General features: G+C 39.3%; 1 protein-coding gene across 1 annotated transcript; it reads right to left on the reverse strand.

Moving 5' to 3' along the window:
• Positions 1-16,198: 16,198 nt before the first annotated feature.
• LOC107791444 (wound-induced protein 1-like) lies at positions 16,199-17,123 on the reverse strand. Its single transcript, XM_016613522.2, has one exon. The coding sequence runs from the start codon at positions 17,027-17,029 to the stop codon at positions 16,520-16,522; it is 510 nt and encodes a 169-aa protein (XP_016469008.1). The 5' UTR covers positions 17,030-17,123; the 3' UTR covers positions 16,199-16,519.
• Positions 17,124-17,454: the final 331 nt, after the last annotated feature.

A 17,454-nucleotide genomic window follows, 5' to 3' on the forward strand; every position in this document is an offset into this window, starting at 1 on the left:
GAATGAGTTTAGCCAACTCGACCTATGCATGTTCTAGTTTTTGTCTAACGATCATAAGTTACAAAGTGGTTCGCTCGGGCCAGTAAGGCACCGGGTTCCAGCCATGCCTCCTAGGTTTGGGGCGTGACAAAGTGGTATCAGAGCAGGTCGTGTCCTAAGAAGTCTTCAAAGCCGTGCCGAGTATAGTCTCACTTATGGCTGTGTCACACTTATAATTAAGATGCTACAGGGAATTTAGGAAATGTTGCCCTTCTTTTATTTCGAGATCGTGCTATAGAGCTGAGTTATACGAAGTCAGTATGAAGCTTCGGCCGGATTTTGTATGCACCAGTGGTGCAGGTATCATAGTAGAGCTTTAAGGCCTTGATGTAATTTTCACCTATGTGGAAGGGAGGTTATGAAAGCGACAGAAGATACGATGTGAGATTGAAAGGTAAGTAAGGTAAATGTGAAGAAGATACGAGATACTTAAGTGCAGAAGGTTGTGAATAGTCCATACTTCAGATGAAGGTTGGGTTTTAGTTTAGTTTACAGAGGAGACTCTGCAAAATTTTCGTAAGTCTCTAAGAGTTAACACTCGAGGACGAATGTTTCTAAAGAGAGGAAGGATGTTACATCCCACACTTTTGTACGTTAGATTTGTCGTAAGATAATTGACATAAGTTCAACGACAAGATTATTTTTGAGGTTATAAGTATTTATTCTATTTATATTAGGTGATAAGCATGTGTCGTGAAGGTCAGAGGGTAAACAAGTTGAAGAAAATGAGTTTCGTCAAAGTTTGACATTTTGGGATAAAATACGGTCCATGCTATAATACCCCGTATTTATGGATTAGTGCTATACAATATACCATATGATCATGATAGTAAAATATATTATAGTATGTTAAAAGTTATTAGTATTTAAGTGAAATGAGATTTAGAAATTAATTATGTGTTTAATTAATTATATGAAGAATTAGTTAAAGTGTTTGGATAATGTTGAGGAGACAACATGTCCTTGTAGGTCCCGCAAGGGGGATGACCTTTATTATTATTAGTAAAGGATAAATATTGCTAGTAGTAAAACTTGATAAAGATTAGGTAGCATAAAAGGGTGGATATGTATGCAAATTAGGTAAGGTTATGGAATGGGTGTCTAATTTTAATAGGTAACTAGTGCAAGTATATTTCCATAATTGTGTAGCAACTTTACTTCCCAAATTAATCTTAAGAACACCAAAGAGATTTCTAGTGTTTGTTTGATTCCTACAAGCTCGGGGTAGAGTGGGACGGTTCCAGATTACATAAGGTCAAGACACTAATCAAGCTGTGGAATAGGGTTGCTACAAAGTTTATCAATCCTTTCTTTATGATAAATGCTTTTGGGAGTATCGTTAGGTCATCGAGGAAGGCTGGGTCAAAACACCCAAGCCTGAAACTACACGTACCGGTATAGGGATTGATTGAGGAATAAATTCCCATTATAATTTATTGAGATTATTCCCCTTAATTGGGATGAGTTGAGTTGAGAGCTAGCAAAGGCGATGTCGACCCACATGGCATTGTGGTGAGACAGCTTAGCCGATCGGGTAGAGAACAGACGCTATGCCGCGCACATCGTAGTGTTGTGTTTTGATGTCGAGTCTCATACTTTGGAGTGAGACGGCTTATATGATCGGGCAGAGATCGGACTCCTTGCTATAAGCACGGTGGTGTATAGGTGCTAAAGGTCTCCCAACCTAAAACATTGACTATTATTTGAAGAGTTACCTAAATCTTGATTTGGTATTTTAATATGAATTGGTTTCTCATTGATTCATGTTTCTCTCCTTTTGTGTTGTTACTCAATTCATTAAGAGGGTGTTTAGCTCTACATACTAGTACTATTCCATGTGTACTAACGTCCCTTTTGTCGGGGACGTTATATCCTTAATGGATGCAGGTGGTTCCACAGCATGCGACATCGATAAGTGATAGCGGTACACCCTTTTCTCAACTTACTTGGTGAGCCCCACTTTATATCGAGGTCTTGTGTCTTTTACTTCTTATGTATAGTGTTTTGAGATATAGCCGGGGCCTTGTCGCCGGCACTATCATACTACTCTTTTGTATCAATTAGAGGCTTTGTAGATATAGTGTGGGTTATTTTTTTATTTGGTAAAGTTAAACTTGAAATGTTGTACTTATAACATATGCTTCCACTTTTAAATTACGAATGCGTAATATATTTTGGGAATTGTAAATGAAATTTGTAAAAGTAATAAAATTGGTGTTGTACATATTACTCTCTTGTTGTCTAACTTGTGATAATCAACTTTGCATTACTCATGGGTAAGGTCGGGTAGAAAGCATCAAATAGGCTCGCTTGACTGGGGCATCTCGGTTGATCGCCGGTCAGGCTCCCCAAGGTCAGGGCATGACCAAGGGTGAGATTCTTTGATATTCTTTCTGATAGTGATAAATGATTGATAAGCCTTTGAATATTCGGTGTATTTTGTATGTGTATGATAAAGCAAAAATCTTTTGAGAATTTCAATATTTTGTTATTTACAATGAGTGTCCAATCCCCCCCCCCCCAATTGCTACATATCTTTCTATTTATAAGGGCACATGGGCCGCAAAAACCCTAATAGTATAGATGGGGGGAATATTCACTCAAATATTCCCAGTCATGTCTTATTTCTAAAACTAGCTGTTACCGCCCTGATAAATGGAGTACTCTTCCCCGTCTTCAACCTCCGTTGAGTCCTCAACCTCGTCTTCATCCTCTGTTGAAATGGAATTGATGACACATGGCGGCCTTCGTAGGCCTTCTTAATACTAGTTAGGCCGATATATAATTATGACCGATTTTAGCCCATACAATTAGTTCCTCCGCTTGTTGAGGTCGACTTCATGGATGAGTTCCGCGAGCGAATAACATAGGTTGTGGTCGTTGTGACAAACAAGCAACGTGGCTCTATGGGGACCGCATATTTCAAACCCTTATATTTCTTGGGTGATTTGCTAGAATCATCTGGTCTAAGAAAAGAAGTGACATCATGACGTCATGCGTCATGATGATGCCGATTCCCGATGCGTTGAGTCGATTCACACGTGACCCTTTTTTGGCTCTACCATTTCGATTCTTGTGCCGATTATGATGAACCATTTTGGGTTTGGTGCCTTAATCTCTATAAATGGGGATTATTTCCTAATTATTCAAACTTTACTTCCCTTCATACCATCCTTGCTCTACATAAATTCCGTTCCTTTTCTTGTGTCTGCTTTGCCTTCTGAACCTTAACTTTGTTTCATACTCTTATGTTCTTATAAATTTCACAACCATGTTTAATCTTCCTTTTAATGATGATAAAGAGAGACACGCCATTCCTTTGGCTGTTGTATTCCCTGCTCATGGGGAGGACGCCGTCACTGCCACAGAAGATGAAGCTCTTTCTTTAGTGGAGGAGATCATCCCCGCAACCCTAATGCTAGGTCCGATTTACAACGGCCGTCGGATGTGATGACTGGAAAGTTTTAATCGTCAATGACATCGAGGCACTTGGCTGAATTCAACGCTAAGTTTGTCCTTCCCAACCATGTGGGATTAATCCCTGCTGGCGAGGATGAAGTGCATGTTCATTGTCCTGGGTATTGCGCTCTCTATGCCTACCCGTTTACCATCGGCTACTCGTTCCCCCTCATCCCACTGGTGGAGGAGTTTTTCTGCCACTATAGCATTTGCCCTGCTCAACTCGACCCTTATGTTTACAAGGTTATCAATATGTTATCAAAATTTGTCGAACTTGATGGTGTCGAGGTCACGGTGCGGCACATAGTGCATCTGTACGCGCCTAGATTCTACAGAGGGACGATGTTGAAACTTCGACACTGTGGGGGTGATTGCTTGGTGGTGAAGATGGACTGTAAGGGTACTCAGTAGTTCTGGCTCGACTACTTCTATGTCAAGACCGAGGCCATTATGGCTAATGTCGACGGTTTCCCTGAGGCCTGGAACCATACGCGTAAGTGTTCGTGTTTTTGCTTTTATCCTTTTAAGTACTTTGTTTATTTCAAATTGGTCGAGTAATTCTTCTTCTCCTATAGCCACTAGTCGTCCTCCTTCTTTGGCGGTACATCTCACTGACTGGGTCAGGCAGGTTCTCCCCTATACCGTAGGGATTTGGAATTCCCCTCGACAGGTTAATCTCATTCTTCTGGTTGTTATCATATTCGTACTATCTTGTGTCGTTGCACTCAATTCTTATGCTTTTTTCTAGATCCTTCCAGGGGGATACAAGAAGGAACATGGCATCCGTGCCCTCGTTCAGGAAGAGAGGGGTCGTTGGAACTTCTGCCTCCGCCCCCATTTCAGCTGTTGCGCCCACTGCTCCTACACTTTCACTCATCGACGAAGATGATGAGGTTTCCCCACGTGATCGGGACCTGAGGCCCCATAATAGGAAGGTCGTGTACATAGGTGGGGTTCCCTCAGTCGTCGACTCGTCATAGGATGAGATCCTGATATGGAAAATGACCATGATATACATCAGGGATGATATTGGGGTGACTTCTGAGGCCCCTCAGCTAGAAAAGGCTAATGGGGACATGATTTTTCCTCGAGGAGGAGAGAGCTGCGGATGGGACAACTGGTGATGAGTCTACTCCAAAAGGGCAAGAGTAGGCTTCTTCTTCTAGACTGGCAGGGGATGGTTATCCTGCCGAAGGAGATTGAGGAAAAGGCATCATCGACGAGGGTGACGAGTCGGGTTCTGACATGGACCTTGATGACCAGATGATTATTGACGAAGGAACCACTCAGCTCGAGATAAGGCAGAGAGGGGTTCAAGGACTATCATGATTCCCAAGGATCGTGATCTGCTATAGAATACCAAAGACGTGGTCAACGCTCTCGGTACTCTCTATTCTGAAGTCGAGCAAGTGACTCTTAAGACCCTGTCTGATGGCACCTATATCGAAAAGCATTGTTGGCCTCGCCCTCAAGGTAAGTGTGTGGAGGGAGAATAAAGGGAAAAATATTTACCAGCAGCTGAAGGGCAAATATCAGGAGTTACGTGAAAAATACTGGGATGCTCGGAAGCAGCTCCGCGAGGAGATCGATGTGTCGGTGACGAGTGCAAAACACACACTTAATTTATACTCAATAACCAAAGATAGTATAGTATAATATCGTATCCACAGGGTTTGGCTTTAAACAGTATTCTCATGGTTTCTAACTCGATTGCTATCCATGAGGATCAACAGTTGAGATTTATATGATTAAGAACTAAAATTAACTAAAAATCTAAAGCTATTGACTAGTGACTATCGAGACAAAGAATAAGCAAATAAGATTATCAGTGTGAAAAAGATAGGGTTTTGACAGGATAGGTGCAAGATAATTGCGCGGGATCTAATTCTAGATAATTCACTTCTAATGTTCAAATGAGTCTCTCGAATTCACTCAATTATTAGTTCAAACGTTCAGCAAAAACTCTACTCTCGATTAAGTCTTAACCTCATGAGATAAACCAATTAAAGCATGAGAAGATACGCAAGAATGCGTAGTAGATTGGTCTTTATGAAAACCTCTTTTGATTATTCTCCTAACTAGGTTTAATCAATAATTCAACTAGCCTCTTTCGATTACTTAGAAGAATCTATGAACTCAACCAACAATATAATGCAAAGATATCACAAGTTATGCCTCTCTCAATTAAATGAACTAGTGAATATAGATACAACAATTAATTCTTCCAAAATTATTCAATACATAAAACTAGAGTTATAATCCATAAACAATCATCAATATACCAGATCCATCAAACCCTAAACGGAACTACTCCGTAAACATGGAGAAATTCATCACAAATATATTTAAAGTATAGGAAAACATAAATTTGATCCAAACTCGGGTCTTGAGTGAGGAAGGAATGATGAAATCCTTGTGCTTGTGTTTTTCCAAATCTGCCTTAGCGTCTTTAGGTCGAAAGTATGTCAAAAGTCCAGAAAATAATATTTTTTTCATGTATTTATACCAAGTAGGTCGGGCCCGGAAGAAACCACCCTTTCCTAGCCGAAATAGGAAAATAGCTCTGGGAAAAATGCATAGGCGCGCTGCATGGGGCGACGCGCCACGCGGGGCATTAGTGGAGAAATAAAGAGAGCTCACACTTTTCAGGCAGCAGGATTTACACTGCTGCGGCACCCCACGCGCCGGAGTAGTGTAATTTTCTCAGAGTACGGTTTCAACCTTGATTTTTGATGTCCAGATTTGGTCCTCGATCCCCGAACATAATCCCAGCTTAATCCCTTGGGCTTCAACTCAGACTTCAACGCTCCAAATAGTTCGAATTAGCTCCACAACATCTACATAACTCGGAATCACTCCTACAAGGCATAAAACACACAATAAGTGCAAAACACTACCAATTAAAGCTCAACACAAGTGAAGTGCAGTGAATTAGAGTGCAATAAGCGACTAAAAAATGGGATTATAGCCTACCATCAACACCCCGCACTTAAACCATTTCTCATCCTCCAGCAATCAAAGTACACTTCACATAGACAAGACCTTTTTAAACAACTCTCCTAACTCATCATACAAGAATATTTAAAATAGACTAAGCACTCTAACGTAACATCCTTGCCTCAAGATTTGACTCAAACGCACCACATATTTTTCACAACCCTCTGACTTACTCTGACACAGAGGTCAACAACATTACCTTTCCTTCGTGAATCAAGTTCCCTTACACAATAATAGAGAGTAGTTCCATACACAATAAAGTTCAAGAACAAATAGAAACTTAAGATAGAAAGAATTCACTCACTCTCAGAATTAAAACTCATGCCCTACATAAAACGTACCATAGGCTTGCTCATAGTGTAATAATCTACTAATTGAGCTCATTCAGTCAAAGATTAAGTAGGAATTTATTTTGGTTGTAATGTAGGCTACGGGATGGGTATGATACATTTGGATATAGTGACTACACCTCTATGAGCACTTTAATACATATAATTTCATGCTTTAAAACCCCACACTTGTGTTGAACCATAACTCCACCTTCACATCAATATGCGTCGACTCCCAACTTCTTTAATCACAAATACATCAAGAGTTAACACTATCAAGGAATATATTTAACAACAATACAACTACTTTTTTTCTTTTCTTTTTCAATTCAAGTGGCTCTTACTTTTTCAAAACAATGCACCTTTCTCCTATTTCAATAGTTCCACTCAAAAGCAAAACCAACACCCCACACTTTACTTCTACAAAGTTCAAAACAAATTTAAGTGCTCACGAGAGGTAAAAGGTTCAAATAGATGGTCAATCCAAACGAATGGGTAAGGCCTGTAATGTGGCTACAAAAGAAATAAGATTACAGACTCAAAGGGGTTAACTAAGATATATAACAATTAGGTGGGTAAAATCATATAAATGACTCAACAAAGAAACGCCTATATCACTTTCAAGACTGAATAAAACTACTATTTCACTTTGCAAATACACGGGGCAAGTTCTAGACATCAAATGTAATGCACAGAATAACACAAAACCTCACACACACATGGCACATAACTCACTTAGGATCGGACTATCAAGACACTCTAGTCAAAGCAGTTAAGCAAAGTTAAGATCATATAATTTAAGGCACTTATACAAGAGTCAAAAACTGAGCCTAAGCATCACAACTAAAGCACTCACTATTCTCAAGGTATAATAAAGTCATGAGATATTGCCTTCAATTCAAATCATAGCACAAGATTTCTTACTTCTAAAAAATATAAAAACTAACTACACCCGGTTCAAATAAAACTCTTGAAAAAGAACCGCGACATAAAGAAAAATCAAGGGGGACTTGTTGAACTTCCTAACAAAAGAAAATCTTTTTGTCTTTTTCCTTCGATTTTAATCCCTCAAGAAACCTGTCGATGATATCCATCGTCGGAAAAAATCAAAAACTTAAAAAACAAAATTTAATCCTACAACTAACAAAACAAAAACTAATAAACATACATATATACATACAAATATCCCCCACGGCACATAATTAAAAAGAATAAGGTAAGGGAAACTTCCCTGAACATCTAGTCGAGGTCTGAGTCGAAGTCGGGCTCCATTGCTCGCGCCCAAACTAATGCACACATCCATGCAGACAGCTTCTTCTCGGCCTTCTTTGGGTACACCTCACACTTATATTTCTCACTCACCGCAGCCTTCTCTTTTAAGCCCTACACTTTTCACTCAACACTTGTAGTTGGTTTGTCCTTTTGTTCCCCCTTTTCTATATCCATCTTAAAAGTCATAGTCTCCTAACCCACTCTAAGCATGAGTTTTCTCTGTTGTATATCTAATATAGCTCTGCCCGTCGCTAAGAATGGTCTTTCTAGGATGAGGGGGGCCTCTTTGTTTTCTTCCATATATACCACTATAAAATTCACAGGAAATACGAACTTATCCACCCGAACTAACACATCTTCCACTATACTCTCGGGTGTTATAGTCGTTTGGTCTGCCAGCTGCAAAGATATGGGTGCAGACCTTATCTCTCCAATTTCCTTCTCCAGTTTCCTGTAGATAGTTGGAGGCATTAAATTAATTGAGGCACCAGAATTACATAAGGATATATTAAAATTAATAGTTCCTAAAGAGTAAGGTATAGTAAAACTCCCTGGATCTCCATACTTTTGTGGGAGTATATTTTGCAATATCACGCTGCAATGCTCTGTGAGCTTGACCACTGAGGTCTCCTCTATTTTCCTCTTCTTCGTAAGGATCTTTTTCAAGAATTTAGCATAGCCAGCATCTATGAGAGCACTTCTATGAATGGTAAGTTTACATGAACCTGTTTCAGCACATCCAGAAATCTCTCAAACTGCTTGTCCAGTTTTTCTCTACTTAGCTTCTCGGGGACGGTAGAGTAGGCATATGCTTGCTCTCCTCAGGTTCTTCCCTTCCCGAGTTTTCTTCCATCATCTTTTTCTCAGCTTCCATCTGGCCTTTCTTCTTCTTATCAACATCTCTTTTCAGCTTCACCCCACCTTCTTTTTCACGTCTCATATCTTTTTGGATTGCGGTGAGATCTTTCAGCACTTGCCCACTTCTCAAAGTTACAACATTCATTGTTTCCTTGGGATTTCTTACAGTATCAACGGGGAGAGTTCCTAGAACCCTCTTAGATAATATCGTTGCAATCTGTCCTACTTGCTTCTCTAAATTTTGAATTGTTTCCTCTTGTACTTCAAATCTTTCATCAGTTTTCACAATGAAGACCTTCATGAGAACTTCTAGGCCAGACAGATTGGGTTGTTGAGCCTGAAACTGTTACTTTGGCTGATTCATAAAACCAGGAGGTCCTTATCCCTTGAATCTGAGGTTGTTTTGTTGCCATGCATTTGCAGTACCCCCAAGTAAAGTCCATGAAAAACCGGAATGTCTCTGACCCATTGCATTAAAATTATTGTTTCCCACAGCATTCACTTCCTCGGTTGAGGCTTGACACTCATGAGTAGGGTGTCCTCTTCCACATATATCACAAGCTACGTGAGGCTCATTTTGTATCGTGGCTAAGGTCAGCTTTCATATTTCTTTAGCCATAGCATCAAGTTGTACTTGTACAGATATATTAGCATCAACTTGGTGAACATAAGTTGATCTTTTTCTTTCAGCACTCTCAGAGGGCCACTGATTAGCATCTTTAGAGAACTCATCAAGAATTTTAACTATTCCTCTGGAGTCTTCTTCATCAAAGGGCCTCCAACTGCATTGCTTATTGTTCTACATGAGGCCGATGTCAATCCTTCCAAAAGGTCATGGAGTTGCATCCATAGTTCAATTTCGCTATGCTAACACTTTAAAACTATCTCTTTAGGCCTCTCTCATGCTTCAAAAGCAGTTCCAGTCTTTTTCTGGGAGAAGTTATGGATTTCTCTTCTAAACTTACCCGTCTTAGCTGAGGAGAAGTATTGATCAAGGAATTTTCTGGTCATCTCCTCCCCTGTTCTAATCGATCCATTGGGCAAGCTTCGAAGCCACTGCTTCGCATCATCTTTAAGTGAAAAGGGTAATGTCATTGTATTGAAAGGTGTTCATAATCTCCTCGAAGTCCATTGGATATGTGTTTGGATCTTCGTTCATCTTTCCTCTGAAGACACAGCAGTTCTGAATGGTTTGAAGCAACCCTTGATTCAACTCGAAATTATTTGCTGCAATTGGAGGTTGTCTAACACTAGATAATCCTTGATTGTAGACCGGTCTAGCCTAATCGCCAAGTGATCTCCAGGCCTGGAGCTATATTTCAGAACTAGTCTGCAGCCAAGTGTTGATGTTGATTAATTCTGTGACCCATCTCTTCTTCATAGACATTCTCTGCAGCTATAATAGCTGCTTCATCAGCTGCCCGTACAGCTTGTTCTTGTTATTGGGCCTCTCTTGCAGCCAAATCTACCATTTCATCACCGTTTCCGACCATAGTCTCTTGGGTGGAGGATTGCCCAACCATTTCTAACGTCTCGGTCAGATCTTCTCCCTTCCTCGATTGTCGCACCTTTTTTTTTCTAACTCTGACTTGTATGGTAGCACTTCTTTCGCAGAAGCTCGAGTCATGCACCAATCTTAACCTGCAACCTGCGCACAGTCAAAGAACACCAAACGTAAAAAGGAAAAAAAAAAAGAAAAATTCCTAAATTAGCACTACAAACTATTTCAAACACTATTGATTGCCAATCCCCGGCAACGACGCCAAAATTTGATGAACGCAAAATAGACACTTAATTTATGTTCGCTAATCAAAGATAGTATACTATAATATCGTATCCACATGGATTGGATTTAAATAGTGTTCTCGTACTTTCTAGCTTGATTGCTATCCAGGAGGATCAACAGTTGAGATTTATATGATTAATAACTAAAATTAACTAAGAATCTAAAGTTATTGACTAGTGACTATCGGGACAAGGAATAAACAAATAAGATTACCAGTGGGAAAAGATAGGGTTTTGACAGGATAGGTGCAAGATAATTGTTCGGGATCTAACTCTAGATAATTCACTTCTAATGTTCAAGTTAGTCTCTCGAATTCACTCAATTATTAGTTCAAACGTTCAGCAAAAACTCCTCTCTCGATTAAGTCTTAACCTTACAAGATAAACCAATTTAAGCATGTGAAGATATGCAAGAATGCGTAGTGGATTGGTCTTTAGGAAAACCTCTTTAGATTATTCTCCTAACTAGGTTTAATCAATGATTCAACTAGCCTTTTTCGAATACTTAGAAGAATCTATTAACTCAACTAACAATATAATGCAAAGATATCACAAGTTATGCCTCTCCCGATTACATGAACTAGTGAATATAGATGCAACAATTAAATCTTCCAATACGATTCAATACATAAAACTAGAGTTATAATCTACAAACAATCATCAATACACCAGATCCATCAAACCCTAAAGGGAACTACTCCATAGACATGGAGAAAATCATCAGAAATATAATTAAAGTATAGGAAAACATAAATCTGATGCAAACTCAAGTTTTGAGTGAGGAAGGAATGATGAAATCCTTGTGCTTGTGTTCTTCCAACTCCGCCTTAGTGTCCTTAGGTTGAAAGTATGTCAAACGTCCAGAAAATAATATGTTTTCATGTATTTACACCAAGTAGGGTCGGGCCCGGACAAAATCACCCTTTCCTAGCCGAAATAGGAAAATAGCTCTGGGAAAAATGAACAGGCATGTCGCATGGGGCGACGGGCCACGTGGGGTATTAGTGGACAAATCTAGAGAGCTCACACTTGTCAGGCAACAGAATTTACACTGTTGCGGCACACCGCCCCACGCACCGTAGTAGTGTAGTTTCCTTAGAGTATGACTTCAACCTTGATTTTTGATGTCTAGACTTGGTCCTCGACCCCCGAGCACGATCCCAGATTAATTCCTTGGGCTTCTACTTAGACTTCAAAACTCTAAATAGTTTGAATTAGCTCCACAACATCCATATACCTCAGAATCACTCCTACAAGGCATAAAACACACAATAAGTGCAAAATACTACCAATTAAAGCTCAACACAAGTGAAGTGCAATGAATTAAAGTGCAATAAGCGATTAAAATTTGGGATTATAGCCTACCATCAGTCGGCCATGAAGGAGGAGCTGAAAATGAAAGATGAGGAGTTGATGTTAGTTGTGGAGAGGTCCAGCATCCTTGAGGGGGCGTTGAAGAGGAAGGAGGAGCTCGAATTGAGCACGGGTGTGGAGACCCAATGTAACGACATCCAGAATCAGGTGGTTTAACTGCAAAGTTAGTTGGATGAGTGCCGATTTCATGTGGATGCTCTCAATGGGGAGGTTGCTGAGAAACAAGAGATGTTCGAACAGGCGGAGTTCTCTCGACTGGATACTCGGAGGAAGGTGGACATCCTCGAGTTGGCGAACAGACCGTTTTGAACGAGATAACATCCAGTCAGCTGTAGAGGCTAAGGAAGCTATCCTCGAAGGGAGAATTGGGGAGCTGGGTAAGAAGAACTCTGAGTTGCTCTAGCGAGCTTCTGCTGTCGAGGCTAAGAACGCTCGTGTGCTTGAGCAGATTTCTGCTGCTCAGGCCGAGAGCGCCTGGCTGACCGAGCGGCCCTCTACGTCTCATGCCTCTAAATTTCCTAACATTCCCCAGCAAAGGTATGAAAATTTCATCCTTGATGAAGCCCGATTGGACGTTATTCCCGATTTGAAGAAGACGGGCTGTAATTTTTAGACGTCCATAGAGGAGGCTCGAGTTAAATCTCGTGAGACCCGGCTCACCTGTGACTTTGACACTGATATGCCTCAACCTGACTCTGAGGAAGGTGATGGGGATGTGGACCAACTTGCGGACAGAGCCTGGCGTGATGCTGCTTATGGTTGAGGCGGGGAAGGAGTGGATGGTAGAGATCGGAGCAGTGATGGCCACTAGGTGTTCTGCTTTAGTTTCTGTATAACTTTTTGTATTTTGTTGGCGTCTTCGTGCACTTTTGTAAAAAATCTTCATCTGAATATCAAAGTTGACTTTTGTTTTACATGCACCTTTTTTATCTATGCGTTTTGTTTCTCTACTTGCATGTTTTATTTCTGTACTTGCACATTTTGCTTCTGTACTTGCGCATTTTGCTTCTTTATACCTCTTGTTGTTATACTCTAGTGGTTGTAGCCTTTGGGCTGGATAGGCGTGGGCTATATCGGCCCTTGTTCAAACTAGTTGAGTATGTCTCTTAGTTGAGATGTGGCCGAGGGCCGATAGGTATTGCTCGAACTAGTTGAACGTGCCTCTAAGTTAAGTCATGGACGAGGGCCAATATGTGTTGTTTGAGCTGGTGGAACGTACCTTTAAGTTAAGTCGAGGCCAGAGGCGGATAGGTGTTTTTCGAGCTGGTCGAACATACCTTTAAGTTAAGTCGAGGCCAGGGGCCGATAGATGTTGTTCGAGCTGGTTAAACGTACCTTTAAGTGAAGTCGAGGCCAGGGGGCGATAGGTGTTGTTTGAGCTGGTCGAACGTACCTTTAAGTTAAGTCGAGGTCAAGGGCAAATATATGTTGTTCGAGCTGGCCGAACGTACCTTTTTGGAGAGTAGTTTTGACAGAAGTGCATCTTTATTATTCAAACGTTGTTGTTGCAATTACATCATTTTTGCCTTTAGGCGATTTTTGGAGAAAATTACAAGTTTTGGGTGTTGGCTGGCGTCCTAGTCCCATGCCCAGTATATCTAGTCCCTTCATTGTTCGACTTTGAGGTTCCTGAGGAGTCGGGCAATGAAAAAACATATCCTCTCGTGCATTCCAACTTGAAGTTTCTTAAGATTCAGTTTGGTGTTTGCTATCTTAAAGTGCTACCAAGAGATCATGTTTGATTCGGTCTGGCGGAACATCTCTAGAAAAGCATATCATATTGAGATTGAGAGATTCATGAGATGAGGAAGATCATTAAGTATCATTGACCGATCCATTATATTTGTTCTTTGGACAAAAACATAATGATAGAACTCAAATTAAGACAAAAGAGATTGTGGGATATGAATGTGATAAATGATTTAGGGTACTGCATACTATTATCTATTTCATGTTCCATTAAATCGAGAAGCTATATATTCCTAATCGATGTATAGCAGTGAAGCTCTTGAAGTATGTATTGGTCATATGGTCTATCGTTATGTATGAAAGTTACGAAATATGTGTAAGAGTTGACCCACTATGTGTGAGTGGGAGAGACTTCTACTCTTTGACGATCTAGGATTTGTCTAGAAATGCTAGTAAATCCAACTAGATAAGGATCAAGCATTGGAGTTAATAGTTCATATGGTTTTACTGACTCTCTGCAGAAAGCTAAGGGAATTACTTATGAGGTGCATTAGTCTTCTCCATGTTGCTAATCTTTTTTCTACTTACTCACTTGTGCTAAACTTCTTAAAGAGCGTTGGTTTTGATTTTGGACCTTTGCTGAACTTGAAAAATTAAGCCGTTATTCCTAGTCAACCAATGAGACATTACTCATATTCTGTGGCGGCCGGGAGTTGATAAGAAAGTCCTTATTAAGATTTTGTTGAAGGATACATCTTCCTTTAATTTTCAATAAGCAAATATACTTGTAACAAATTTCAGCTGAGTTAATTCCCCATTTCCACGAGTGTTCAGGAAATCGTAAAACATAGCTGTTTCATAACCATATGTATCACTTCTTGAATGGTCACACCACTATATCTAATCTTTGTCTCAGTTCAGGTCTCTACTGGCATATATCGTATGTAATTTACATGCTAGAGCAAGTTTAATAAACTAAATTAGAGAATTGATAAACTTCCAAGATTTTTGACGGAAAATTGTAATTTCATCTCTCTTACCACAAGCTGGTTTAAAAATTAAACACAGAACATACTTTGACCATTAAAAAACCAACACAGAAAAGTGCTTTTTCCCTTTTGTCATGAAAATTTTGGTCATCTTTACCAGGTTTGCAGGCATCGAGATTCTCACAACCATGACATCTCAGGTAGAAAAAAATGTTGAAAGTCAGGTAGTTGCAAATTCATCTCTGTAACTTCTTTGATTAAAGAACTTGGTAGTAGTGCGCTGTTGAAGTTAATACATCTGAAGTGCTTAGATATATTCATCCCAATACCATGCACTTAGATAAATGTTAAGGGGAGATTAGTTATCCAAATATAGAACATTACACTTGTTGATTAAACATGGGACTATCTAGACATATTAGTCTTGCACATAAGATACTGAAACATGTGAAAAGATACGACAACTGTGGCCCTCTATTACTGTGTGATGGATGCTAATATTTGCAGAACTAGAACTTCAATTCCCCAAGTACTCTTGAAACAGAGTCATGAAACAAGGACATTATTATGGTTATTGTCGAGAGTTTCTTTATGTAGAAAGTGCAATGGTAGACCATATCTATGCAAGTGATTATACAAAGCTGATTCAGTCCGAATGTGTAATAGGTGAGACCAGGAAGAGAAAATGTTATGACACGACAGTTATAGAAACAAAGGTAAATCCGGTCCTAAACTAAGCACATGATTAGTTGATGCACTGTATATCAAATTAATCGCCAATACATTGAACCAAATGATAGACCATATTTATAATCCAAGATAATAACAATCGCTTTGTATTGGATTATGCTCGTTATTTTGTTGCCTTATAGCAATTATTCGGATAAGTAGTAAGGACCCTTGTATTTCATATAGGACCAAGGCAATTAGTATCACATTGAACCAAATGATAGACCTCGATCGTCCAGATGCTTGACTTAGAATTAATTCATTATCAAGTTAGAACCCATAACATTCAACTAGTTTCAGCTTTTATTTACAGATGCCTAGAATTTTATTTATGGCGACCTGTAAAAGTCAATGAAACGTATTTATGGCAACCCGTAAAAGTGATCAATAACCACAAAAAAATTACTTTCTATGACGACTTTAACCAAATTTTATTATTTGCAGGGAAAAACAAATTTAATAAATATTCATGGCAAGTTAAGTATAATCGCCTCTAAAATGTTACTTTCATGGTGGCTACATGAGTAGTCATTAAAACTATCACTTTTTGTGGTATCTTTTTTAAGTCGAATGTTCTTACGTTTTGTGGCGATTAAAGGAGTTGCCACGTAGAGTATCCACGGAAAACCTCATATGATGTAGTGTTTCCTAACATGAAACTATGATCAATATAACATGTTTAACCAACAATTCATACGTACAATATTTCCATATATAATCAGTTGGATATACAACCAAACTTCTTACATTTCCATTTTTCACATTTAGGAAAGGGAAAAAGGTAATCAGTCGTTGGCTTCTTTTTCCTAATGGGCTATACTACATAAAACATGCATTCACCATATAAAACACTTACCATATTTAATGTTGCCATCAATTAATCACAGTAGAATGCGTCTTTTTACATATATTTCTTTATCACCTAACCATGATTAAATGATGTGATCCTGTGTAAATTCCGCATATGAGTAAGTGTTTTCCTCGTTCCATTCACCACCGTCAAATGGCTAGCATAAGCCCCGGTAATGACCTCTTCGCGAGGTCTCGAGGGTGGCTCTGCCACAACGTGGTAGAGGATCTTACCCATCCCATAGGCCTCAACTCAGTCACAGTAAGCCAAGTATTGAAATACTCCCTAAACTGAGTAATAACACCATCTTTCAATGTCCAAACATGTACCCAATAAGCCTTTGCACCTTCCCATCCTTCAACAATCACACGATCATCATCAATTGCATCAACACTTCTTGGCTCAAACTTGAAACAATTCTGATTTGACAATTCTCCAGTGAGCATTTTCATCATATAATGACAATTCTGTGGTCCATGAAACCACCATTCTAAATCATCGGCAATATATGAGCAAATATTAGGCCCCAGTACGTTTTTAGGACTGTCACCACATGTACAAGCTAATGCCTTGTACAGAGTTTTCACTATGGCCTTGTTCTTGTTTTCTGTTTCTGAATTCATGTTTGTATTGGAATCAATGGAAATGGAAGGAGCCATTTTTTGAAAGGAAAAAGGAAGGGAAAAGTTATCCAAAAACTTTGGAAACTCAAAAAGTTTAGTGGTTTCTCTTGAATTGTTTGGCTGTAGGAAGATCCTTATATAGAGGAATTATTTGGGTATATATTTGGTGCACAGCTAGGGTGGTGGTCACTCCCTTTCAATTTAATGACAATAGGGACATGAATATCCCAAATAAATTCCTTTAATCATACAATTGGACGATGGGAAAAGGTTCGGTGGCACTATATATGGTTTCTCCGAGTTGTTTATTAACGAAGCTATATGTGGAGAATTATTAGATATGGACCAAAACTTCAAAATATTCAGTCGTTTTTTAATAGAAAAAGGAAACACCTTATGTAAAAATGCGAAAATGCAAAATTCTAAAACAAGCTGGACTATCATATTTTGCAAAATTATTA

Source organism: Nicotiana tabacum, chromosome 2 (genome assembly GCF_000715075.1).
Source record: "Nicotiana tabacum cultivar K326 chromosome 2, ASM71507v2, whole genome shotgun sequence".
NCBI lineage: Eukaryota > Viridiplantae > Streptophyta > Magnoliopsida > Solanales > Solanaceae > Nicotiana > Nicotiana tabacum.

What these genes read in the sequence shown, in the direction of transcription:
- LOC107791444 (XM_016613522.2), bottom strand. Translation starts at nt 17,029, where the DNA reads ATGGCTCCTTCCATTTCCATTGATTCCAATACAAACATGAATTCAGAA.